The 26,146-nt window shown below is 41.5% G+C and overlaps 1 protein-coding gene across 1 annotated transcript in view; it reads right to left on the bottom strand.

The window, feature by feature from the left end:
* The window catches only part of ENTREP2 (endosomal transmembrane epsin interactor 2), a 1,090,200-nt gene that overhangs the window by 128,791 nt on the left and 935,263 nt on the right, over positions 1-26,146 (bottom strand). Inside the window, exon 6 of the mRNA XM_073618861.1 lies at positions 2,643-2,803. Coding sequence (XP_073474962.1) covers positions 2,643-2,803 — 161 coding nt within the window. The remainder of the gene's footprint in view (positions 1-2,642; positions 2,804-26,146) is intronic.

Genomic DNA, 26,146 nt, shown 5'->3' with positions numbered 1-26,146 from the left:
CAGGAGTGTCTCGGCTGCCTGAAACTCCCCTCCTCATTGGCTGACACAGCAGCGCAACACCAATGGCTCCCGCTTCTGTCAATCAAAGTCAGTCAGCCAATGAGGAGAGAAGGGGTGGGTCAGGTCTGGGCCGTGGCTCTGTGTCTGAATGGACACAGGAAGATGTGGCTCGGCTCAGGTGCCCCCATGTGGGGGCACTCAACAGGAGGGAGGGGCCAGGAGCACTGAAGAGGGACCCAAGAAGTGGAGGATCTAGACTGCTCAGTGCAAAACACTGCACAGAGCAGGTAAGTATAACATGCTTTTTATTTTTAACTACAAAAAACAACAAGACTTTACAGGAAATCAACAACTTTTTTGAAATGATTTTAGATATTTATATAATTTGGGATCTAATAGGAGCAATGCATACTTCTTCCACTAACATAATAATATATATTTTTAAAAATGCTTATTTCTATATCTAGCTTATATTGTAGCTATATGGTTATATCATGGAGCAGTTGTATACATTTATCACAGGTTTTGCCTCGGGTTTAGTAACCCAGCAGTCTATGTCTCTACTTTTTAAATAGGTGTAGAACTAGGTGTGGGCATTTGGAATGGAGCTTTTTTTCTTTAGGCTGGAGATCTGAAGCTGATATAAAAACAACATTAAATGCAGTTAAAATGGAACTGGAAGTGAAGACTTGCTATGTCATAGGGAATGTTTAGTCATGTTTGGCTGAATCCAAAAGGCAGGTGTCAGTGCAGGGCCAATCACCTGTAGCTCATTATTAGTAACAATGCTTTTCCTGGTATGTGAGAGTGCCTAGGCCTACATCCTATTGCTGTACATCTGCAGTTGAAGGTTAAGGCACTGCTGCCTCTGATCGCTAATCTCATGAGATTTAAAATAGGATTTGATGCCGTCACTGCTGTGCAGCTCACTGTTCTTCTTGCTAAAGGGTCTGACTCAAGGAAGCAATAGCACTGCCTTTGTCAAGATGGCCACCTCCAAACAGAGACAGTGCAGAACAAGGGAAGAAAAGCAAGGTGCGCCAAAAACTAAGTGTAGCAGAAGATGCAACGAATGGTATATTTATTTAAAATCAGCCAAACGGCTATTCACACTTATATAAAGATCAATAGGCATATAACAGTATACTACTGTGGTCTAGGGTTGCCACATCATCCCTTTAATCCAGGACACACATTAATTACACAGGTTCTGTGGTTGATTGAGGTGGTAATTAAACTCACTTGGTGCCTTACCTGCATTAAATCAGCCTCAGAACCTGTGTAATTAATATGTATCCTGGATTAAAAGGATGATGTGGCAACCCTACTGTGGTCACTCAGTGGGTCACCAATGGATGGTGGTGTGTAGATGTTAACACGGGAGGAGAGGAACAATCGACCGGACATCCGTCTCGTCGTCTCGGAACCGGCAAGCAACACACTCGGAGTTGCATCGGAAGTGACGTCAAAACATTGAGATAAGGTTTCAAAGCATCCGCTTCTTCATCAGATCTAAATGGCTATTTATCAATAGCCATTTAGATGTGGATGCTTTGAAAGGTTCTCTCCATGTTCTGACGTCAGTTCCGATGTGACTCTGAGTGTGATCCATGTTGGTTTCGAGACGACAAGATGGATGTCCAGCCAGTTGTTCCTTTCCTCTCCTCTCGTGTTAACATCTACACACCACCATCCACCGGTGACCCACTGAGTGACCATAGTATTACACTGTTATATGCCTATTGATCTTTATATAAGTGTGAGTAGCCATGTGGCTGATTTTAATTAAATATACCATTCATTGCATCTTCTGCTGCACTTTGCTTTTCTTTTCTCTTTTTTTTTTGGCGCACCTTGCTTTTCTCCCATTGTTCTTCCAGAGACTGCTTTGCTCTCAAGGGAGCTGCCACTAATGCTGCATATATATACTTCCTGAACTTTATAGACTTTTAGTTGTTTTATAAGTGTGCTTGATACTCTCTCACACGCCATTCTGTTTTTGTCTTACAGTGCAGAACAAGGCATGTTCAAATAGTAAAAAATCAGCTGCAGGGAGTCAACAGGCAGCGTTGTTATCTAACCCTCTGCCCTCTGCCTGCTTTTTTGGGGCATTGCTGACTTAATTCAGTTCCTCTCTAAAATAAACCAGGAATAGTGGATCAATCTTCAAATGTGGGCACTAGTTCTGGTGACAACCAATTATTCCCTCACTTTGGAGGGATTGCCTCTCACTTCCTGTTTTTCTATGGAAAAACAAGCAAAGAGAAATCTCCCCAATGGGACACAAGTGGCATGAAAAACTGACAGAGTTTTTAACCCTCTCTTACACTATTCAAAATGCTAAAAAAAAAATTTTGCCCTTAGTTCTACCATAAGTATTTATTATAAAATCTGTATTTTTACAAAGAAAAAACATAAATACCTCAATCTTTCTGAATATTAGACTTCTTTAAACAACTGCACAGCAAAAGATGCACATGTTGGCGGGGGAATAGTCAGCACTTTTATCTAATCAAGCTCTGTTGCCTTCCACAATGCTGTCTGGTACCATGCTTAAGGTATTGTATTCCAGATGAGCTGTTTGCAGTTCAACATGCACTAGGAAAATCTTAGCTGTAGTTCAAGTGTTAGCTTCTCCTCACCTTTGTACATCCATGACAGGTGTGCAGGTATATTCAGGTGGGTAATATGGTGGAGGTGGAATGGGCGGAATAAACTCATCAAAATCCAACATCTGGTGAAGAATTGTTCCATGAGCCATCATGCAGTCCATACTGGTGGCATGTCCTCTGTGTGGTAGAAACTTAAAAGCAAGACATAGAATCATCATTATACACAGAACTCAAATATAATACTATATATTTCATTTGTTATTTGTATAGCATGCTCCCTTCAGGGGTACACTAAAAATTAAACATTGCCAAATAAAATCGTATTTAAGCATACATGATATAGGAGAGAGGGGTCCACAGACTTTATTACAAATCTCACAAAAGTGAGTACACCCATCACATTTTTGTAAATATTTTATTATATCTTTTCATGTGACAACACTGAAGAAATTACACTTTGCTACAATGTAAAGTAGTGAGTGTACAGCTTGTATAACAGTGTAAATTTGCTGTCCCCTCAAAATAACTCAACACGCAGCCATTAATGTCTAAACCCCTGGCAACAAAAGTGAGTACACCCCTAAATGAAAATGACCAAACTGGGCCCAAAGTGTCAATATTTTGCGTGGCCACCATTATTTTCCAGCACTGCCTTAACCCTCTTGGGCATGGAGTTCACCAGAGCTTCACAGTTTGCCACTGGAGTCCTCTTCCACTCCTCCATGATGACATCACGGAGCTGGTGGATGTTAGAGACCTTGCGCTCATTCACCTTCTGTTTGAGGATGCCCCACAGATGCTTAATAGGGTTTATGTCTGGAGACATGCTTGGCCAGTCCATCACCTTTACCCTCAGTTTCTTTAGCAAGGCAGTGGCCGACTTGGAGGTGGGTTTGGGGTTGTTATCATGTTGGAATACTGCCCTGCGGCCCAGTCACCAAAGGTTGGGAATCATTTTCTGCTTGATACATACATACATACATACATGTTGACATTCATGGTTTCCAAAATGAACTGTAGCTTCTCAGTGCCTGCAGCACTCATGCAGCCCCAGACCATGACACTCCAACCACCATGCTTGACTGTAGGCAAGACACACTTGTCTTTGTACTCCTCACCTGGTTGCAGCCACAAATGCTTGACACCATCTGAACCAAATAAGTTTATTTTGGTCTTATCAGACCACAGGACATGGTTCCAGTTACTCATGTCCTTAGTCTGCTTGCCTTTATCAAACTGTTTGTGGGCTTTCTTGTGCATCATCTTTAGAAGAGGACGACAGCCATGCATACCAATTTGATGCAGTGTGCGGCGTATGGTCTGAGTACTGACAGGCTGAACCCCCACCACTTCAACCTCGCAATGCTGGCAGCACTCATACGTCAATTTTCCAAAGACAACCACTGGGTATGACGCTGAGCACGTGCACTCAACTCCTTTGGTCGACCATGGCGAGGCCTGTTCTGAGTGGAACCTGTCCTTTTAAACCGCTGTATGGTCTTGACCACCATGTTACAGCTCAGTTTCAGGGTCTTGGCAATCTTCTTATACCCTAGGCTATATCTTTATGTAGAGCAATAATTCTTTTTTTCAGATCCTCAGAGAGTTCTTTGCCATGAGGTATCATGTTGAACTTCCAGTAACCAGTATGAGAGAGTGAGAGCGATAACACCAAATTTAACACCCCTAGTCCCCATTCACACCTGAGACCTTGTAACACTAACGAGTCACATGACACCGGGGAGGGAAAATGGCTAATTGGGCCCAATTTGAACATTTTCACTTTGGGGTGTACTCACTTTTGTTGCCAGCGGTTTAGACATTAATGGCTGTGTGTTGAGTTATTTTGAAGGGACAGCAAATTTACACTGTTATACAAGCTGTACACTCACTACTTTACATTGTAGCAAAGTGTAATTTCTTCAGTGTTGTCTGCTGAAAAGATAAAATAAAATATTTACAAAAATGTGAGGGGTATTTATCACCACTGTGGATGACATATATAGACAAATCCTGGCATAGAGCAAGAGTATAGGTGTGCCCTGGATGAAAAAGTGAGCAAGTAAAGATTAAACAATTAGATCTTGGCATGTATGGTCAACTTTTGCTGCATCCTCCAGGGTGGATATACTAAAAATAGACTGTGTACTTTGGAAGTGCAGTTGAAGGAATTTTCTCCAGAGCTCAGTGCATGTGGTAAAGCTCTGCTGATTTCCGTCATCTAATCATGTGCAAGCAAAAATGCTGTTTTTTTTAAATTTTTCTTGCATTTGATTGGGTGTTCTTTACAAGGTGAAGCTTTACCACATTCATGGAGCTCTGGGGAAAATTAGGGCAACTGCACTTACAAAGTGCACAGTCTATTTGCATTTAGCAAATCCACCCCTCTGTTTACTTTAATGATGAAATAATAAAACACTATTAACTAAAACTATGACAACATGCAGGGCTGTCTTAATAGCATCATGGGCCCCTGGGCAAAGTAATACAATGGAGCCGTACCAGCCTGCCCCAATTTATGTATCTACTCTGAAGAATTAAAGTGTAAATAGTTGATAGAATTAAACATATGTTTATTAGTACTTTCAATAAAATTTATTTTAAACAATAAGAAAACATGCTATAATCCAAAGGCTAATCAACACAAAGGGCACAGTACAAGGGGGAGGCAGAAAGACACAGTACAGGGAAGATCAGGAGGGCACAGTGCAGGTTCCAGGACACTGCCATCCTGGGACAGCTTAGTGAAAAGTGTGACTATCCCAGCAAAGTCGGGACAGTTGGCAAGTATGATGTGATGCAAGATTATCATGGGGCCCCCCATGCACATGGGGCCCCTGGGCAGTGCCCGGGGTGCCCATGCATTAAGACAGCCCTGACAACATGTATTGTTTAAATGTATTTAAAATACTTAATTCAAGTATGGTACTGGGTATCTGCAGTACACAAAGTCATAGTTTTACCCAACCTAGGACATAGTGTCATTGGAAAGTACTACATTTTAAACTTTTCCACCAAACACACAGGTTCCATTCATTTACCATCCTTATAAATGACATTTGTTGTTAGCATTTTGTTGTATTCTGTTTAGGTGTGTGATCATTTAATTAATAGACATAATACAGCTTACTCCTCCAAACTGGTAATATCACAAAATATTCTTGCATCTTTTAAGCAGTATCAATACAGCCTCATTATCTATGCTCTAGCAATCAGCATAACACCCATCAATCCATCCTATTCCTTTTCTTCAGCCAGTTCTCTAATGTGAGTGTCAGAGGAGGAGCAGAGAAAAGACAGTGATGTTGAGGAATACTTTCAATTACATAGAAAAACAGAAGACTAATGAGCCCGTTAGAATGTCAAACCAGTACATGACTCAACAGGGACTGTTCTGGGGATCAAATGATGTAGAGACCCTTTGACCCCTCTTCTTGTGCTGTGCTAAAGAAAAACCACAGCTAAAGCCAATCGAAGAAAATTGTGTCTCTATTCCTCCCTTAGGCAAGGTTCTGTTGTCATGTCATTTTCCCTGGATCTCTAGCAGCCTGGCTCTTTAACTCTTGCCTCTGGATAGAACTGAGCCGATAATATTTGCTGAAGGCACAATTCTGTATTGTGCTTGAACTACTAAGTTCTTGTTTGTGCTGATGTCTGCTTGCATTACTGTGATCTACAGTCAATCTGAAAAAGACATAAGCAGAATATTACACTCGTGTTTTTCTGGAGGTTACAGTTGTGTGCTGCACATTAAGGTTTGGAAAAAGAAGACTTTCTATTTAGAATTGTTATGGCTGCATGGTAATTACCACTGAAGGTTTTTCACGCCGTGGTCCTGGGATGGAATCATTCCGGAGCATTATCAGTTTGGCATTTTCACATTATTCCTGTGTATTTGTATATTTGTTGTCTGGCAATGAACCAGAATCGTTATCATTCCAAGAAAGCTCTAGTTCTGTTCCTAGTTAGAATCAAACCTAGGTATTCAGCACTGCCAGCCCACGGTGTCACAATAAGCACTTGCTTTTTTTAAATTTGAATTACATTATTCACATTTAATTCAATTTTTCACACATACAATAAAATCAGAAACTTTTGCTAGAAAATTGCTTAGAACTGCCAAGCAGTAAATCCTTTTTAAAGCAAAGGCCTTGAAGAATAAAATGGTGGCTATGGCAAATTTTAGGTGGCACAATCTTTTCGCAGGTGCTTATGAAAAGCACATTTTCAGGAAAAAAACACACTAAAATGAATTTTAGTGCACACAAACACAATAAATTACCACTTTTTGTGAAATGTAAAAGATGAGATTGTGTTGAGTAAATAGATACCAAACATGTTAAAGAAATGGCAACACACTACAGTACCTAAACTTGTTAATACGCCATATTTTAAAAGCTTTTACAGGTTATCACTGTAGAGTTATTCATGACTGATGGCCCTAAAATTATTGCTTTGAAATTTGCGGCGATGCCTCACATGTGTGGTGCAATCGTTGTTTACATATGGGTGCACATTTGCATTTGTGTGTATGCGCAGGGGTTGAGGTGCTTTTAATTTTTTTAATTACTAGTTTTATTAATTTTATTTAAACTTATTTTTTGTACACTTTTTAAACATTTTCTTTTTCTTTTAGTTTTAATGCTATCACAAGGTGGCTAACAAGCCCCCTCTGTGATAGTTTTGGGCAGTGACAGGTATGCCGCGTACACACGGTCGGACTTTTCGTCTACAAAAGTCCAACGGACGCCGACGGACTAAAGCTGGCTGGTAATCCGATCGTGTGTGGGCTTCTCCGGACTTTCAGCAGACTTTTTCAGCCTCAAATCCGACGGACTTTAGATTTGAAACATGCTTCAAATCTTTACGTCGTAACTACGACGGACCCCGAAATCCGCTCGTCTGTGTGCTAGTCCGACGGACAAAAACCCATGCTAGGGCAGCTATTGGCTACTGGCTATGAACTTCCTTATTTTAGTCCGGTGTACGTCATCACGTACGAATCCGTCGGACTTTTGTGTGGTCGTGTGTAGGCAAGTCCGTTCGTTAGAAAGTCTGCTGCAAGTCCGCCGAAAGTCCGCAGGAAGTCTGTCGGACAGGCTGTCGGACTTTTGTAGACGAAAAGTCCGACCGTGTGTACGCGGCAGTACTCTTTATAGAGATAACATAGGACTATTGGCACCCCATTGTCTCCCTTGCCTCCAAATCAGCTAATCAACCACAGACCATGCTTGATCAGCTGCTTCCCTGGCAGTAACAGCCAGGGAATGACAGCTCTGAAACTAGAAGTAACAAAATCATTGTCGCTTCTGGCTTCATTCATCACAGGGGAGATTGGAGAATGGATGTTATTCTATATTGTCTATGTGAAGGAATCCCAGCTGTTTACTGTAGGCAATGGTGGGAGGTGCAGCGAGACCTTGTACTGTAAAAGTGATCAACAGCATTTTTGAAAGACAGCTGATCGCTGGCTGTAAAAAAAATGGTACCACGATCATGGCTGAAACAGCAGCCATGATCTTGTAATAACCACTTGCTGATAGGATGTTTTTATACAAATGTTACTCAGAAAGTGGTTAAGTCCAGCCAAAAAGTCTTGCCTTTGTTTTGGATATATTAGAGAAGAGTTAGAACCCTTGTCAAAGAGTTTACAATCTAAGGTTCTTATCTCACATGCATACATAGACATACAAGGACAAATTAAGACAGGTGTCAATTAAACTACCAGCATGACTATAGAGTGAAGGGAGAAACCAGAGTACCCAGGAGAAAGCCCATGCAAGCACAGGGAGAACATTCAAACTTCATGTACTCTAGGTAGTGTCATGGTTGGGATTCCAACTGGCCTGGCGATCACAATGCTGCAAAGCCCCAAGCCACTAAACCGAAAACTATGGATACAACTTTATATTGTAAAAAATCTAAACTGAAATTTCCTTATCTGTCATAAAGCTTGGGATGCCAGCTAGCAGTGAACAAGATGGAGAATCCTCTCACCCATGGGTTATGATGCCTCCCATTATTCCCATCACCCTACAATGTTCTTAGATGCTATAACCATTTTACATCATATTTCTACACAAAACCCTTCCCGTACTGATGTCAATCTTCAACCACAGACAAAGCGGGAACATTTTCGCTAGAATCTATTGGTTAGTGACTGACAGCTCTGGAAAAGAAGGCGTTTCATAGTTTTGGGGTAGGTAGCAGATAGGGAGTAGTAGACTGTATTGATACAGGCAATAGTTGTAGGATAAGAGGAAGGGATCACAATTTATTATCTGTAAAGATGTACTTATTCAGCTGTAAAGATATGTTTTAAATTCTAGCTTTAACAAGAATTATACAACCAAAACATCTTAGTCTGAGAGAACAAGACTACTTGATTATTCTCTAATACTTGCCAAGTGCCACGAGCAGAGATTTGACTGCATTAAGCCATTTTAATTACAAAGTTTGTTTTTTATGTTTAGTTACAGTGCAGAAAGCCTTTTTCCACTGCAAAATAATGGTATTTTTTTAAAAGCTGTAACTATTAGGCGTCTATGGCTTCAGCCATGTAGGTGTACAATCATGCCTCTTTTGAGTGCACTTACTATTGTTTTGTGAAGTCTACAATCATATGTTATTCTGTAATACAACTCAAGTGGTATTTGCAATAAAATAAACCTGGTCCTAACTTCACCAACAGCTGCATAAGTAGGGAAAATAATGCACTGTTACTCAACACAGCGGTAACTGATTTTATCTTAACCTCCCCCTGAAATAATTATGCATGGTTATGACTGTAATTAAGGTTGTGAGAGAAAGGTGAGGGTTATACATTTTTCTCGTAAGACCTGTGATTTTAAATAATAGGATTTTATTTATGGGGACATGTGGAAGAATAATAGACCTCTCCAGAGAGAATAACGAGTACAACATTCTTTTCATCTACAATGTAGAAAAGAGTACACGGTTGGGAAAATGCATATAGATATGAGAAAGTATATGTCTTTTTCTGCAAACATTAACCTTTAAGTCAAAAGTGAAAAAACTTGTAAGCAGGTGCAGTTAGCTAGTCTGCCACGAGATGGCTCTGTCCCAAAATAGTGTGTTATAGGGAATTATGTAGGTGCCAAGTAGGCACAAGTAATATAAAAAGCTGATGGCCGGGGATATCGCGGGAAGGCAATGCGTTGGGCACAATATGGCAAAGGCTAAGACATACCAGTAGTATGTTGTAGTCCTGTCCAAGAAAAACGAGGTGGGAGCTTGAGTTATCTGGTGCCAACAGTTGGCCAATCAGAAGCCCTTTACAATCTGCATATGAACCAATTACTCAACCAGAAATTAGTTTGTAGATGACCCCGTAAGCGCATCACTTCTACATCATTGAGTCTATACAAGGTCTCTGTCTCTTAATTTTCTGACAACCAGTCATAGTAAAGGATATTATGAGTCACAAACAAATCCACAATTGAATTTGTTAATAAATAACTAAATAAACATTGTACTTCCTTTCTGGTTAAGCTGCATGATTATGTCCATCACACTCATCCCCATTCCCCGTTCTAAAAATAAAAAAAGAGGTCAAAAGTTTAGGGAATAAGAAAGTAAGTAATCTATCCACAACCTTTAGCAGTTTAGGTAAACTACTTTACTAGTTCATGTGTGGGCAGGTGATTTCTAAACATCAAAAAAGTAAAAAAAAAGCAAAGAAAATCCTGTTATGGATCACAAGAGGGGACTGGAGCAATTGTCAGCAATTGTCAGGATTGTGATGGATTTGAAAATTATTTTAGTTATAACATTAGTTGAAAAACCAAATGCTATATGCTCTTATTGGAATACAAACAGTACACACATCTGTGCAATATCTTAATGTGCATTGACAATTTTTTCCATGAATGCCTGTTATATGGCCTTATGACGACAGTGGTAGTGCATAGCTGTTGATAAAACATGTTAAAAAAAAAAAAAAGAAAAGCAAGAAACATAAATAGAAAGGTGTGATCCTGGCCTTAAAGTGGTATTAAAGTTATTTTTTTAAGCTGTATCTACAGGTAAGCCTAAAATAAAGTTTACCTGTAGGTACAGTGAATATCTCCTAAACTTGTAGTGTTTAGGAGATAGTCATATTGCATGCAGCTGGTGACGTCATCGGCGTATGTGCTCTGAAGGTCCGGCGCACCATAGCTGAGGGCTCCTGCGCACATTCGCAGGAGTGGCGTCATTGTGGCCCCGGCCACTCATACAGCCAGAGCCCGTGAACTCAGAAGGAAGACTGGGGCAAGATGGAAGCCCTGTCAGCCCGCTGCTGGAGGTCTTCGTTCTAAGGTAGGTATGTCATAATGTGCTAGTATGCAATGCATACTAGCACATTATGCCATTTCTATGCAGTTGATTTTTTTTTTAATGCAGCGGTTTACTACTGCTTTAATGTATTAGTAACTCTGTTAATACAACTGTTTCAAATACATATTGTAACAATAAAAATCTCATTCAGAACATGAAGGGACACAAAACTTAAAATGGTTGTAAAGGCTGAACATTCTATGCATTAAGGTAAAAAAACCTTCTGTGCCAGAGGATCCCCCCATACTTACCTTGGTCCAGTGACCTGCACGAGAGCAGCAGCTCTTTATGCTCTCTCCCTTCTCACTGGGCAGATATTGTCAAGAGGAAGATGAGAGACACCAGACTCAACAATGCAGATGAGCTGAAGGCGGCTATCGAAGCGACCTGGGCTTCCATAACACCTCAGCAGTGCCACAGGCTGATCGCCTCCGTGCCACACTGTATTGATGCAGTAATTCATGCATAAGGGGCCCCGACCAAGTATGGAGTGCATACTATACTGTACATGGACATACCTTTTCAGTAATTCAACATTTCTGTATTAAAAATCCTTTTTTTTATTGGACTTATGTAATATTTTCATTTTCTGAGATACTGAATTTTGGGTTTTCACTAGCTGTAAGTCATAATCATCAACATCTAAAGAAAGAAATGCTTGAAATATATTACTCTGTGTGTAACGCATCTATATAAAATATATGAGTTTCACTTTTTGAATTGAATTACTGAAATAAATTTCAGTTCATAAAACTTTTTGACGATATTCTAATTTTATGAGATGCACCTGTATATGGGACACATATCCACCAGGACTTTACCCGGTTCCGGCTCACGCAGATTTACTGCGGCACAGTGGCTTTCCTGGGCGAAATCCCGTTTATATACGGGTTTCCCTTTAAGAGCCACCAGAGGGCACGCAAGCGTGCCTGCTGCACAGCGGGGGACCTGATGCGGATCGCCGCCAGCCACACAAGATCGCATGCACGAGCGCCAGCACGGGGATGTCTGTGTAAATACACAAATCCCTGTGCTGTCAGGGCAGAGGAGACATGTGGTTTGTTCCTACCAAGTAGGAATAACGATATGTCTCCTCCCCCAGTCAGTCCTATCCACATACAGTTAGAACACACTGAGGGAACCCACATAACCCCTTGATCGCCCCCTAGTGTTAACCCCTTCCCTGCCAAAGACATTTACACAGTAATCGGTGCATTTTTATAGCAATGATCGCTGTAAAAATGTCAATGGTCTCAAAAATATGTCAAAAGTGTCTGAGCTGTCCGCCGCAATGTCGCAACACTGCTAAAAATCGCAGATCACTGCCATTACTAGTAAATGAAGAAAAATTTATAAAAATGCCATAAATCTTTCCCATAGTTTGTAGACGCTATAACTTTTACGCAAACCAATCAATATATGCTTATTGCAATTTTTTTTAACCAAAAATATGTAGAAGAATATATATCAGCCTAAACATGAAGAAATTTTTTTTTTTTTTTTTTTAAATTGGGGGATATTTATTATAGCAAAAAGTAAAAAAATATAGTTTTTTTTTTCAAAATTGTCTCTCTTTTTTTGTTTACAGTGCAAATTTGTGGGAAAAGGATGCACAGTGCCAAATTGTAAAAATGCTCTGGTCAGAAGTGGGTAAATCTTCTGGGGCTGAAGTAGTTAATGGGCTCTTTGCTAAAATAGCCTGTTTGTACATGGGATGTATGTATGATCAATAATCTTTTCTTACATAAAGCTTATATTATTTCCATACTGGTGTGCATCTGTATATTTATGGTCAATGTTATATGCTAGTTGCAGTAGTTCCTCTGCTACCAATTGCTTTAATTAGATTACTGATTAGTTTCCCAGGAAGGGAACCCCCTCTGTTCATGAAAGCCCTGTCCTAGTTGGAGGCACTGCCAACTTTATTATTAAGCCCCCATAGTTTAGCACACTATTCTGTTAGAAAATGTTAATGCAGTAATAAATATCTAACACTTTGAAGGTTTAAAGTCTTTTTCACAGGCTTATTTATAAAGGACACCAGTATCATGTATATTTCTTGTATACAGCGCATTAAACTTGTATTTAGGGTATTTATACTTTAAAACCATGTTCAGAATATACACTAAAACACTTATACTCTCAAAAACTGTAATGATTTAAAGCTCTTACTAATGCTTCATTTTAAAATCCCCTGTAGTGCTGTTTGATTGAGATGTAGTTCTGTAAAAGAAGGGAATGATCTTTATCTACCACCAGTCACACGTAACAATCAGTTTGGTCAATAAGTGCCATAGATTTCCTGTCATATACATTCCACTAAGTATCTCCTTGCAGTCACACAACAGATTCATTTGGTATCTTCTGTGAAATCTGCATTGCCATCCATGGCTAATTCTACTTGCACACTTATAGAACAGGAATGATATAATGCAGTGTATTGGGGACAGGTAAGATAAGAAAGTATTACTTACTGCATGATGTATAATAATCAATATCATTCCTCAAGTGTGATTCTTAGACTTCCTTACATTTCTGAGCCAAACTAACTGCCATTTTGTAGTGAAATATACAGTGAAGACATTTTGCAAGCCAACCAAGATAATGACCTCCACTGCTAAGACACTCTGATGCTTGAGATGCTTGAAACCAATCATTTGCTACTCCTGTGAAGGTAAATGCTATTGATGTGATGTATTCAGATTCAGCAATAGCACAGAAGGTGTTTCTTATATGAGCCTACTAAAGACTTTGAGGATGCAATGACAAGAAGAGAATGTATGCACGTGGCTAAAACACTGGTTAAAGGAGTAAGCAGCAGAGAAATTGTGAATAGAAAATGGTCAAAATTGTATACTTATAGCAGTGAATACTTTAAAAAATCACTGCTCTCCCAATCCAGTCGGTATGGTTAACATGTGTGAGATGGCCTCAGCCTTGCACCACTTCACAAGCCGCGCCCTCTGACATTTCCCCCACCTATCAGGGCTTAGTAATAGAGGTGAGGACCACATGGATCAGTGCTGGACCCAATTTTAATTTCATCTTTTCTATGAAGGTCCTCATGGTTGGTATAGAAATAACATTGCCGTTTTTGCTTATGGCAAAAATGTTCTGTAGAACTATTAAAACTTGTCAGAATGTTGACATATTAAAGAAAGATCTTTAATATGCAAAATGGTAACAAAACAAGATGGTAAACAAAGGAAGATGATAGGAAATGGCAATAAATGTAAATGTTATAAGAAAAGCATTGCTTCCTTTGGGTGGAATATCTCATTTACAATGAAAGAGATAAATTGGGGCTTGTGCAGTTTAAAAATGAGTTAGGGTCAACCTAATTAAGGCATATGAAAAGTCCATAAAAAGGTTATGTACAATGAACTGTACAAAGAATAAAAGGGGACCAGATGCATATGGAGGAAACCAGATTTTTACCATTAATATAGGAAGAAGTTAATGCTTAAACCTTTGCATGCAGATCATTTTTCATCTGCAGGGAAGCCCACAATTTGGGCAATCATGGAGCTAAGATCCATAAACTATGTTATTCTAAAAATTGGACAGATCTACATGGATGTACTCAGTTGAATAAAAATAAAATCCAAATTTTCATGATCTGAATTGATTTGTCCATCTGTACAAGTGTTCACAGTGATTAAGCTGTAGAATGCCTTACTGCATAAGGTTAGCAAATATATAATCAATAAAAGGCTACTGCAAGAGCTGTATCTTATTAGTGCATGGATAGTGTATTGTGACAATTATTGTTATCATCAGTTAATATGTAATTCCTCTTGCTCCTGCAATATCAGACTATGTGATAGTACAGGACGGTAAGCCAAATTCTGCAGTAAGTAATAGACCCAGACAGAAAGTTTTGCAAAGTCAATCCACTACTTTTCCCTATAGCTATGTACCTAATTATACTACACAAATTATAAAATAAAAGCAGTTTGAATTCATTGCTGATGCCCGCAGGGTTATGAACTAGAAGACCCAAATGCCTTTTTTTGAAAAACCTACTCTTAGCTTTTCCAGCACAGACACTTGATTTGATAAATTACTAACATGACATGGTACAATTTATAACTGACCAGGTCTAAAATGCCTTGCAATTATCACTATTGCTGAATATTGCCTTTGATCTATGTAGAAACTAGGTTCCTATAGCAGAATATCACTTAATTGTGTCATTTATCCAGCTAGGACTTTTTCAAAGATGGACGTCTATTCATGAGCACAGACTTTCTCAAACTGGTTCAACTTTTCAAGTCTTGAAATGTGACATTATTTATGAGCAAACACAAAGAGACTCTCCTGTGGTTTCCCTATTATAGATGCAGAAGAGCTGTGACTAGTGGTGTGACTGCCTTACGTTTTCTAAAAGCATAGAATAGAGTTTTTCTTCCCAATCAGAAGACTCAAGTATTCAATTTAATCTGTCCCAGTTTTATAGGAGAGATAAATGATGAAGAGATTGTCATCATCCAACGAGCTGCTGGTATTCCTGCTTGGTAGCCCAATGTTTTTTCTTTAATTGCACTAAATCAACACATCAGGAGATTCCAGAGTCTCTTCTTGCCTCACACAGTTCTTACAGGATAAGTGGTTCCTAACTTCATGGCTAGTTCCCTCACAGATTCTCTGTTGCATCACACCCTATTTTTATAATGAGTCAATAATGACTCAATATTGAGTCCTAACAGTAATATATAACTTCCAGTATATAGTTCTTAATGAGTTATAAAAGTCCCACTGAAGGCTACTCAGGAAGGGGATTCTGTGGTGCTCATCTGGTAACACTAAACAGGACTTGTCATGGTTTCTCATGGTGCCTCCTCCAGAGAGGAATGCTTCAGCGTGACTTCTTCTACAATTCTGATCTTTCTCTCCAAACAAACCCCAGAACAGCTCCTCCCAAACCATAGCTAGCAGCACCAGAAGAAGTCATGTCCCAACAGACATGGGCTATGCATTACAAGAATGCCTAACACAACAGATCTCTGTCCAGTATATCCTTATAGTGCACTCTTCATATGCTCAAATCTAACATGCTCATGTAGACAACCAATAAACCATCTCTATCCCCAGAGACCCTTTTGCTAATGAAACTGGGAAGTTTCCCTTTGACAATGGGTCACATATACCTGTAAAGAGGATTTGTCACTATTTTATATTTATCTCTAACATAAGATGTAGTGATCAGAAACAGAGAAAGGGTTAAGTGGTATATTTTTTCTCATAGTTTGCAGTTTATTTTGATTACAGTTAAATACACACCCGGATCAAAGTAGCTGTAAATTTAGTATGACAATTTCATACCATTCAACATTCTATATACAAACAAGGAGCAGCTGTGCACATAATGTGATTTGTAGGTTACAAAAATGTTTATAAAGGTAGCCCTGCTTGATTCCTTATTCAGTTAATTTTAATGAATTGTATTTGTACACTTGCACAAGAGGTACTTAATATGTAGATTATTAATGAAAGCTAAGGGTTATAATGAAGAGGAGGAGGAAAGTAAAATATTGTCACAAAAAATTAGGGTTATGCATGCATTCTGTATCACCTAGTCCAAAGGGAAGAGGCACTATCGGGTATTGCATTGAAGCAACGTAAGCAGGTTTATTGGTCAACGTTTTGACAAGGCACAGCAGGGATGATTTACTAAAACTTGAGAGTGCTAAATCTGGGGCAGTTCTGCATAGAAACCAATCAGCTTCCAGTTTTTATTGTCAAAGCTTATTTGAACAAGCTAAAGTTAGACCCCTTTCACAATGAGGTGATTTGCAGGCGTTTTAGTGCTAGATATAACCTCTAAATAAAAAAACTGAAAACTGCCTCCCATTCATTTCAGTGTGTCTTTTCACACTGGGCCAAGTACTTGCGGGACGTTAGGACGTTAGGAAAAGTCCTGCAAGCAGCATCTTTGGGGTGGTTTAGGAGCGCTGTATACAGCACTCCCAAAACGCTCTGCCCATTGAAATGAAAAGCGCCTCAGAAGCCCCACAACACGGGTGCTTTTAACACCTTCATTGGGGTTAAAAGCATCCCGCTAGCGGCCGAAAATTGTCGCAAAAGCGCTGCGCTTCAGGGCTAGCGCGGCCACGGCTCAGTGTGAAAGGGGTATCAGAAGTGGATTGGCTACCATGCAGAGCTGCACCAGATTTTACACTCTCTAGTTTTTGTAAATCAACCCCAGTTTGTCTTTCTCAAGAGCGTGTTCGGTGCTATCTAGATTTTTTTAACATTTATTTATTACTGGTAATGATATAGAATTGTTATTTTATGCAGCACTTTACATATATATTGTACATTCACATCAGTCCCTGCCCTCAAGGAGCTTACAATCTAAGATCCCTAACTCACATTCATTCATACACATACTAGGACCAATTTAGACAGGAGCCAATTAACCTAACAGCATGTGTTTGGAGAGTGGGAGGAAACCAGGGTGCCCGAGGGAAACCCATGCAGGCACAGGTAGCACATGCCTACTCTGTGCAGGTAGTGCCATGGTTGGGATTTGAACTGATGACCCTAGTGCTGTCATTTATTGCATTTCAGTTCTTTCAATTGTCAATTTGCATAACTCCTCTCAAGAGCCAGCCCACTACCTCTATTAGGGCTTATGACAGACCAAGACTTACTTGAGAGCCATGGAGGGAATGGTGGGATCGTGCTTCCTTGCCGTGAACACATCCAAACCATCACCCGGATCCAAGGTAGCAGGATAGCAGGAGAGGAGAGATACCAGCCACCATGGATGAGGAATTCAGAAGGAGGTTGCGAGAGAAGGACATACAGCACAGAGGACCAGTATCAGAGCAGGTCCTGCTAGGATGGTTTGATTCTATTCGCTGTGAACTCTGGAAGGAAGCGCTAGCCCGTGAGCAGCGACACCAGGGAAAAGTTCTCCCCTCCATCCATGTAAGGTACTGGTCGCAGTATGAAGTGCGAGTGCTGTTTTTGGGGGAACAGCCGAACCAGGAGTGGACAGCCGAGTTAAGCAGGCTGATCCGGGCAGAAATGCGGTTGGATGAGAGCTACAGAGCCCTCCAGTATGTAGCCCAAGTGTGCCCATGGACAGCGGATGACAGCCCCACGGAAGGCTTTGACTACGATGGCCTGGGATTGTTATACTGGAGGCTGTCCAGGGACCCTGACTTTGGAAGTGATCGTTTGGAGGAAAGTGGCGTTTGGAGGAAATAATGGAGCACAGAGAGCAGAGACTGAATGTCTCAGAAGTGCACTGGGCACAGGAAGATGTGGAGTTTCTGGCTGTTCAGGAATGGGAGTTGGAGATCGCCTACAAACAGCTGTTAGACTCTGCTCAGCAGCAGGGTGGTGCTCCCTTTGCCTGGGACTATCATGAAATACCAGTTGACAACTCTGAAATCCTGGCTGAAGAGTTGACAATGTGGCAGAGTAACGGTGTGCTTTGCCAACCTGCACCCGCAGCTATGGAGGCGGAGGTCTTATGGCGGATGCAGCAAGTGCTGACTGACCTTGATGAACCTGTTTCTGCATTGGATGATCTTGGATGGAGGAATGTGCCTGTCCAGCAGATTGCCAGAGAATCGGCAGTGGAAAATCTGAAGATTGCTGTCCCCAAACCTGAAGTGCTGACAACAGGGCAGAGCTCTGCTAACCCCTGCCCAGCACTGATAGCATCTTCTGGGTTCCACGGAGAGGAGATGGTGAACCTTTATCCCCAGACACCAGTTGCAGAGACAGGGGATTTGATAGACTTTTCTGCTGAGGAAGAACAACCTGGTGAGCCTCCAGCAGAAGAAGAGCTGTTCTTAGGGCCAAACTTTACTGTGCTCTGCCCAGCACTGATAGCATCCTCTGGGTTCCAGGGACAGGAGATGGTGAACGGTTATCCCCAGACACCAGTTGCAGAGACAGGGGATTTGATAGACTTTTCTGCTGAGGAAGAACAACCTGGTGAGCCTCTAGCAGAAGAGGAGCTGTTATTAGGGCCAAACTTCACTATGCTCTGCCCAGCACCAACAGAAGTATCTGTGAAGTCACAAGGAACTTCCCCAGCTGAAGCGCTGGCAACTGGACAGAGGGTCCAAGATCTCTGCCCTACACCTGCGGTGGTTCCGGAGGCTCAGGGTGAGAAGGAGGTGGTCACTTCCCAGCAGCAGATCAGGATACAGGGGGAGAAGGGAGAGGATGTGTTCATCGTCCCTCCCCAACAGTTGGCCGGAGCAGATGGTGTGGGGTTTCCAGCAGAAGGGCTGACAACAGAGCCGAGTACTGCTGGACTCTGCCCTCAACTAACAGAGGATGGATGTCCTGTGAAGGTGGATGGGACTTCAGTCTCCACCTGTATACCCCAGGGATGCTGGGCAGTCGGCCCAGATCCCCAACAGCATGACGGAGTGAGCCCAGACACCCTGTCTTCTCTCCAGCGGCAGAAAGGACTCCAGGGAGAAGGGCCAGTCCAGGCCTCTCCCCAGCGGCAGATATGTTCTCTGAGAGAGGCAGAGGTTGGCTGGGTGAGTAATGCTTTGTTTGGAACAATTTGTTTGGGGTACTGTGTGGGTACAGGCATTAGAGGACTGGAACTACTGACTAACTTCGGAGTCAATCCGTCTGGGGTCTCCTCCTGTGTTAGTCTCCTGCCGAAAGGGGAGAAATGTGACAGACCTAGCCGGGAAAGAGACTTTTGGAGGGGACTGTATGCTAGCCTCTTGCCGATCGATCGGGGGCCCTTGCATTTGGGGGAATGGTGCTCTTTGTGAGCTGTGTGCCTGGGGACCCTTGAGGTGGTATTACTGTGGATTCGGGTCCTGGTCCCCCAGGACACACAGACTCTGGGGACCCTGGATTTGCCATATTGGAATAGTGGTTGATTCATAATGCTGGGACAGATACTGTTAGGAGATGCTGATGTAAATTCCAACACCTGTCTGTCTATTGTCTGCTAAAATGTGTATTGTAAATAAGTCTACTATGGGATCTAAGAGTCATTAGATCCCCATTGTTATTTGTGTTAATTAACTCTGCTATTGTGTGAAGAAGAGTCTATGTTGATTGTGATAATGTTGATTGGATTTTCTGAACTACAAGATGGCCAGTCTGGCCTAACGGTCATGTCTGAGTCATCTAGGCTGTCTAAAGGGATTCGTTAATTAGCTCATGTTAATTAGGTTAATTAGGTTACAGCTGTATTGTTAGAGTAATATGAGCAGGAGGTCTGCACCTCCACTTTGAGTGTATAAAAGCCTGTATTTTGCAATAAAAGAGATTCCTGGTTGAACTTACATACAGCCTGCCTGGTGTTTGTTCTGAGCTATCACAACTGGGTTAGAACGGCACAGAGCTGTAGTTCTAATCCCGGAGCATCGGATGACCGAGCAATCAGATGGTGCGATCTGCAATCTGATTCTATAGCAGCAGAGGAGTGTCGGGAGAGTGGAACCGAGCGAGCAAGGGGCTCGTTACATGGCTGAGGGCTCTTGAGATAAGCACTGAGGCAGGGTACTGTGATGTTTTCAGGAAGCTATGTTAGCACCCTGCCAGTCCCTCCCACCAGCCATGATCTGGCTACATTGCATAGAGAAGTTCAGAGACAAAGTTAACACATCACTGTGTCTAATAAAAAAAGGTATATAATGAAAACAGGAAGGTTTTATTTAGAAATGTAATTGGCATGTTGATGATGATAAGACAATTAATCTTCAGCTTTAAAACTGTGACCCCAGCAAGGACATTGACTCTTTACTGTATCTCTGATCCTACTATAACAGCACTGAACCAAAATTCCTAGTTGTTTTCTGTCAGCATATTATTACAGTGCCCTAGGCAAAATCTTCTAGGAGTCCTATGACACACAGCAAAGCCATGACAGTTATGACTGTGGGCTAGGGTGGGAAAATGTCATCCTGTCAATGTCAAACATAGCAATAAAAATCCAATGGGTCAGCAAATCTTTCCACAAACCTCCCAACTTTCCACAACCTCCCATTAGCTTCAGGTCGGGTTCTGCTTTAAAGCAGGCTTTGTAGTTGCAACAGGATTTAATAAATAAAATATTTTCATTAAAGGGATTATTAGGCTATACAAATATGAATTGTAATAAAAATCTCTGCATTTTAATAGTTTAGAATTTTGAAAAAGGAGCTTTTCCTCACACCACCATTTAGTCATTAATTGGGGCTGTATGCAAGATAGAGTGTGGAAAACCAATCTGCTGATAAGAACTTCTGTGACTTGCACTGGGCCCAGCTCTTCACTGGGGGAAAATGGCTAAGTTTTTGTATTCCTCTCATATGGGCAGATTAGTTGAACCCCTCCGGTATAAATATTTATGTAGCGCTAACCCCCAGAGGGGCCACTGGAAATATACTGTCCCAGTTTGAGCCATAAGAGGGTTCCAGTGTCCAGTTTCATTGGTTGTATATACAACACAAGCCCGTTTGACCCACAGAACATATGCTCTCGTGGGTTCAAACGTTCTGGTAATTTTCGGTGGTGGTACTTCTCACTCCAGTCACATACTCAACTCACCATTGTGATCTTCATATGAAATTATGAACAAATTTTCATCACATATGGAATTTTGAATCACACTTTGAACAATTTTTTTTGGACAGTCATTACTAGTCATAGTGCTTAATATTATTTACATATGTTTCTTCCAATCCTTAGTGGTGATTATTTGAGTTTAGTACCCTTCATTTGGTATCTGTGTTACACCACAGTTTTTTCACTAGCGCTACACTTTTTGTATCTCTTATTTATTGCATTTATCCAATTTGTTGTGTCAGCTGCTATCTCTCCAAGGCAGTACAGAATTACTTGTTACATCATTTAGTGAAGTACACAGTGGCTGCAAATCTACCTTTAATAACTCCGCTGACCATAATTCCAAATGGGTCCTGTGCGTTTTTGGGTCCTGTTCAGGTGCAAATTCAGGCAAAAATGCGGACCTGAATTGCACCTGAAAAAGTGAACAGGAACGCACTTGGTCCCTCGGCTGGAAACCACAGTAAACCCGGCCCTTAAGAGATGTACCCTCTTTTCCTTTTGCATTTGTACAAAACAGGAAGAGAGAACGAATCTGCAACAGGGACTTACAGAGAGAAAAACATTAATTAACAAGGGATTTAGCCTTTTTCTCTTCTATGAAAAAAAAACCAAAACATTTTAATGTGTTGAAGAGTACACTCTTCCTGTCTGGTAAAATGTTTCAGCAAAAAAGTGAGGGTAACTGTCTCTAATGGAGCCCCAGAAAAAAACTGACAGCGGTTCAAACTCTTTCCCAATCTCTCCAAAATTAAGAAACAAGATTTTGGCTGAACACAGATTCATGCAGCTCTCTAATCATTACTACAACATTAAATGTATTGGTAAATACACGCAGTGTAAGAACATGAATGTGGCCTGATATCAGCATCTTGCATTCCCTGTACAGCAAGTCAGAAGTGTAAGAAAAAGACATGGCACAAGCAGCCAATCAGTTCACGTGCTGACAAGAAGCATGCTGCCACTCTTTTCACTGTCCAATCACAGGCTGGGGCTAGGTCCAGGACAACCTGGGCTCAGAAAAGGCGGATTGAGCTATACTGAACTTTAACTTGAAGATTAGTGGCAGAACAAAATACTGCAGTGGCAATTTCTGAACTGAAGGGTTCACTTTTTTGTGTGCAAAAGGTGCTTTATTTTAATGAACCTTTCTTTAGGTTAAGTTGCCATAAAGCAATTAGAGGCATGTGGATTAACAACAGACTGCTGGTTGGAAGCTGAACAGTGGGGTGATTGCTGGGTTGCATTTTTAGGTTCTTTTTGGGGGCTTTATCTTGTAGATTTTTAACACCTTTTTCTGACACTTTTTAAACAGCTTTTTTTTCTTTGCTTCCTTTAGCCTACTAATTAAGGGGAGTGGTTAATTGGTCACAGGTGCTTGAGGCCTATATAACCTTCTGTAGAACTCATTTTGAGCCTGCTCATCTTTTAGCTTGCTGGAACTTAGACCAAGTGGAACTGCACTAAGTGGTGAGTTAAAAAACCAGAGTTGAAAAAAAAGGTTGTAACAGGGGTCAAATACCTGTGTAGGGTGAGTGTGTACCTGTGTATTGTAATTACATGAGTGCTGCGAGTGCACATGGGCTGTATTGAGTATTAGTATGAGGTAGTACCTGTGTATTGTGAGTACCTGAGTGTTGTCTGAGTAGTATGTGTGGATCGTTAGTACTTGTGTATTGTGTGTGTGTGCACATTGGTCTGCGAGTGCATGTTGGTCTGCACGTGCACATTGGTCTACGAGTGAACGTTAGTCAAGGAGTGCACGTTGGTCAGCGAGTGCACGTTGGCCAGTGAGTACCTGCATATTTTATGGTTGAGTACCTGTGTATTGTCTGGTTGAGTACCTGTGTATTGTCTGGTTGAGTACCTGTGTATTGTCTGGTAGAGTATTAGTGTCAGAAAGCTAGTTGTTAGGTAATTTGGACAGGGTATAATCCCCAATCCTCATTAAATTAGTAGGTACGATGCCCGGCGGGTGTGGAGATGTGACTTGGTGTACATCTTGCGGAATGTATGTGTTTCTTGATCATCCGATCGAGGGTGAATACTGCTGTGCAAAATGTAAGCACATTGCTTCCCTGGAAGCCCAGGTTCTGAATCTGGGGAAGCAACTGTCAGCACTGAGAAGTCCCTCCATACTAAAGGAGAGCCAGGAACGTACACGGCAGGTAACAGCAGGGGCCAGCACAGAGGTGTGTGGAGACAAAGAGGTGCAGGCTCTAGGAAAGAGTAGATGGGTGACAGTCAAGAAGGGTAGAGGAGAAGGTACCAGGGAGGCTGATCCAGGGCTGGAGCATCCCAATAAGTACGCTCCATTGAGTGACATTGGTAAAACCAGTCAGGGACCAGCACTGGGGAAGAACTCCTCCAGTGAGAGTGGGGGGGGGGGAAGCGAAGGAAAAGGAAAGACAGATTCTGGTGGTAGGGGACTCAATTCTTATGCCACGTACACACGAGCAGACTTTACGGCAGACTTGGTCTGGCGTACCGGATTTGGTTGGACAATTCGATCGTGTGTGGGCTCCAGCGGACTTTGTTTTCTCAAAAGTTGGACGGACTTAGATTTGAAACGTGTTTCAAATCTATCCAACGGACTTTGCTTTCTAGCGGACAAACCGGTCGTGTGTGTGCTAGTCCGACGGACCAAAACTCACGCATGCTCTGAAGTAAGTACAAGATGGAAGCGCTCGGTCTGGTAAAACTATCCTTCGTATTGAAGCTAGCACATTCCTCTTCTGTGATCTTTTAATACAGCACTTTTTTTTTCTTTATAATGCGAGAGGAATGAAGTTGTTTTGCTGCTTTATATTCACACAGAGTTCTCACAAACTACTTTCTTCATGATTTATCCTCATGCCATGACTAATATGATATTTTAAAAAAGCCAGATCTCCATAAATAAAGTATTAAATTAGATTTTGGACTCATCTTTCTTTTTTTTTAGATTTAAACTCTATCTATTTTACAATGTGTGCTAAATTAAACAAATTTTTTTTTTTTTTTTTAGTTTTGGAGTTTCAAGTTACCACAATAACCTTAATATTTTGTGTTGTTTTAATGAACCTTAATGAGGTTGGTGTCCCTTGTTAATTAGACACAGGGGGGTTTATTTTCCAAAGGCAAATTCATTTTTCACTGTAAGTGCAAATTGTACTTGGAATTGCACAGAAAGAGCATTTGGAAGTGCATTCGCTGTGGATCCGAGGGGCACATGCAAGGAACCACAAAAAAAAAAAAAAAAAAAAAACATTTTTTCGCACATGATTGTATGATAAAATCAGCAGAGCTTCCCCTCATTTCAGCTCTTCCCCTCAGATTTACAGCGACTACACTTCCAACAAGTGCACTTGCAGTGCAATTTCTAAAGTGCACTTTTCACTAGTACTTTGCACTTGATTTTCTAAATGATTTATCCTTTTTGAAAAAAACACACATAGTCTTTTTAAACTGTACCTGTCTACTCCCAAACCAAATGTCGTTTTGAAATACAAACACATAGTCAATAATGTAAGGTAAATAAAAAATCCATTTATTTTTGGCAAAAAAAAATGAGGAAGGCAACACTGGAGACACTTTTGGAATCTGTGAAGCCTTTCGTCCCCCAGGACACACATCAAGTTTTAGGACAAGAAAATTGGTATCTTGCGACTAGGGAGCACAGTCAGACCAGACAGAAGCCAGGCAATCACTTTCGACTCTTCCGTGGAGCCTTCCCTGCACGCTTCTCTGCAGCATTCCCTCCACGCTTCTCTGCAGCCTTCCTCGGAGGCTGTGCCTCTGGTGGTGTACTTTGGGCAGGAGGAGGAGGAGTGGCTTCATCTGCTAGATGTGTTGTAGCAGTAAGCTCCCCTCTCAAGCCCTTCTGATAGGCCTGAAAAATCAAACCCTCACAGAGGAGGCGTTGCCCCTTTTCCAGTTCCAGCAATCTGCTGGCCATATATGTCCCATACGCCTCCTCTGCATTGGGTGGTGTGCTTATGATTTTGCTTGCTTCACGAATGAGGGCTAGGGATTCCTCCTCAGTTTGTGTCATTTTTCTTGGCCTTTTGGTGGGAATGCGGAGTGGAGGCACCTGACACTCTATGCGGCTTCTACTGGGCCCAGCCACAGCCTCCTCCTCTCTCCCACTGAGCAAGGCCTCCTCCTCTCTCCCACTGGGCAAGGCCTCCTCCTGGCTGAGGTCATCCTGGCTAAAAAAAAGGGACATTGTAATTTTGGATTACGCAATCACACACAATTTTCAACTCATGACTTGCAAATATATTTCTAAACAAATAGTAAAGGCTATCTATTTGACCCCACCATTATTCCAGCTGCTCACCAATATCTGAAGTTAGTATATTTTTGGCCACTACTGTCTAGTGCTATGTCTACATATTAATATTTGTGATGAAGTCATTTTATATGAAGCACTTAAAAATTTGAGACGTTTACATCATTAATATTTACACAAACAAAAAAAGGATACCTGGCTGAAGCTGGGCGCATCCACTTCATCAAGGATGAAAATGCCCAGTTCTTCCTGGGACTCCTCAGCTGGGGTGGAGGTGGAGGGAAGGCTGGAGGGAAGGGTGGAGGGAAGGCTGGAGGGAAGGGTGGGGGGAAGGCTGGAGGGAAGGGTGGGGAGAAGGGTGGGGGGGAGGGTCGAA

Source organism: Aquarana catesbeiana, linkage group LG03, assembly GCF_042186555.1.
Source record: "Aquarana catesbeiana isolate 2022-GZ linkage group LG03, ASM4218655v1, whole genome shotgun sequence".
Taxonomy (NCBI): Eukaryota; Metazoa; Chordata; class Amphibia; order Anura; family Ranidae; genus Aquarana; species Aquarana catesbeiana.
Note: the sequence above shows the minus strand (reverse complement) of the source record. Positions and strands in the feature narration are given on the sequence as shown.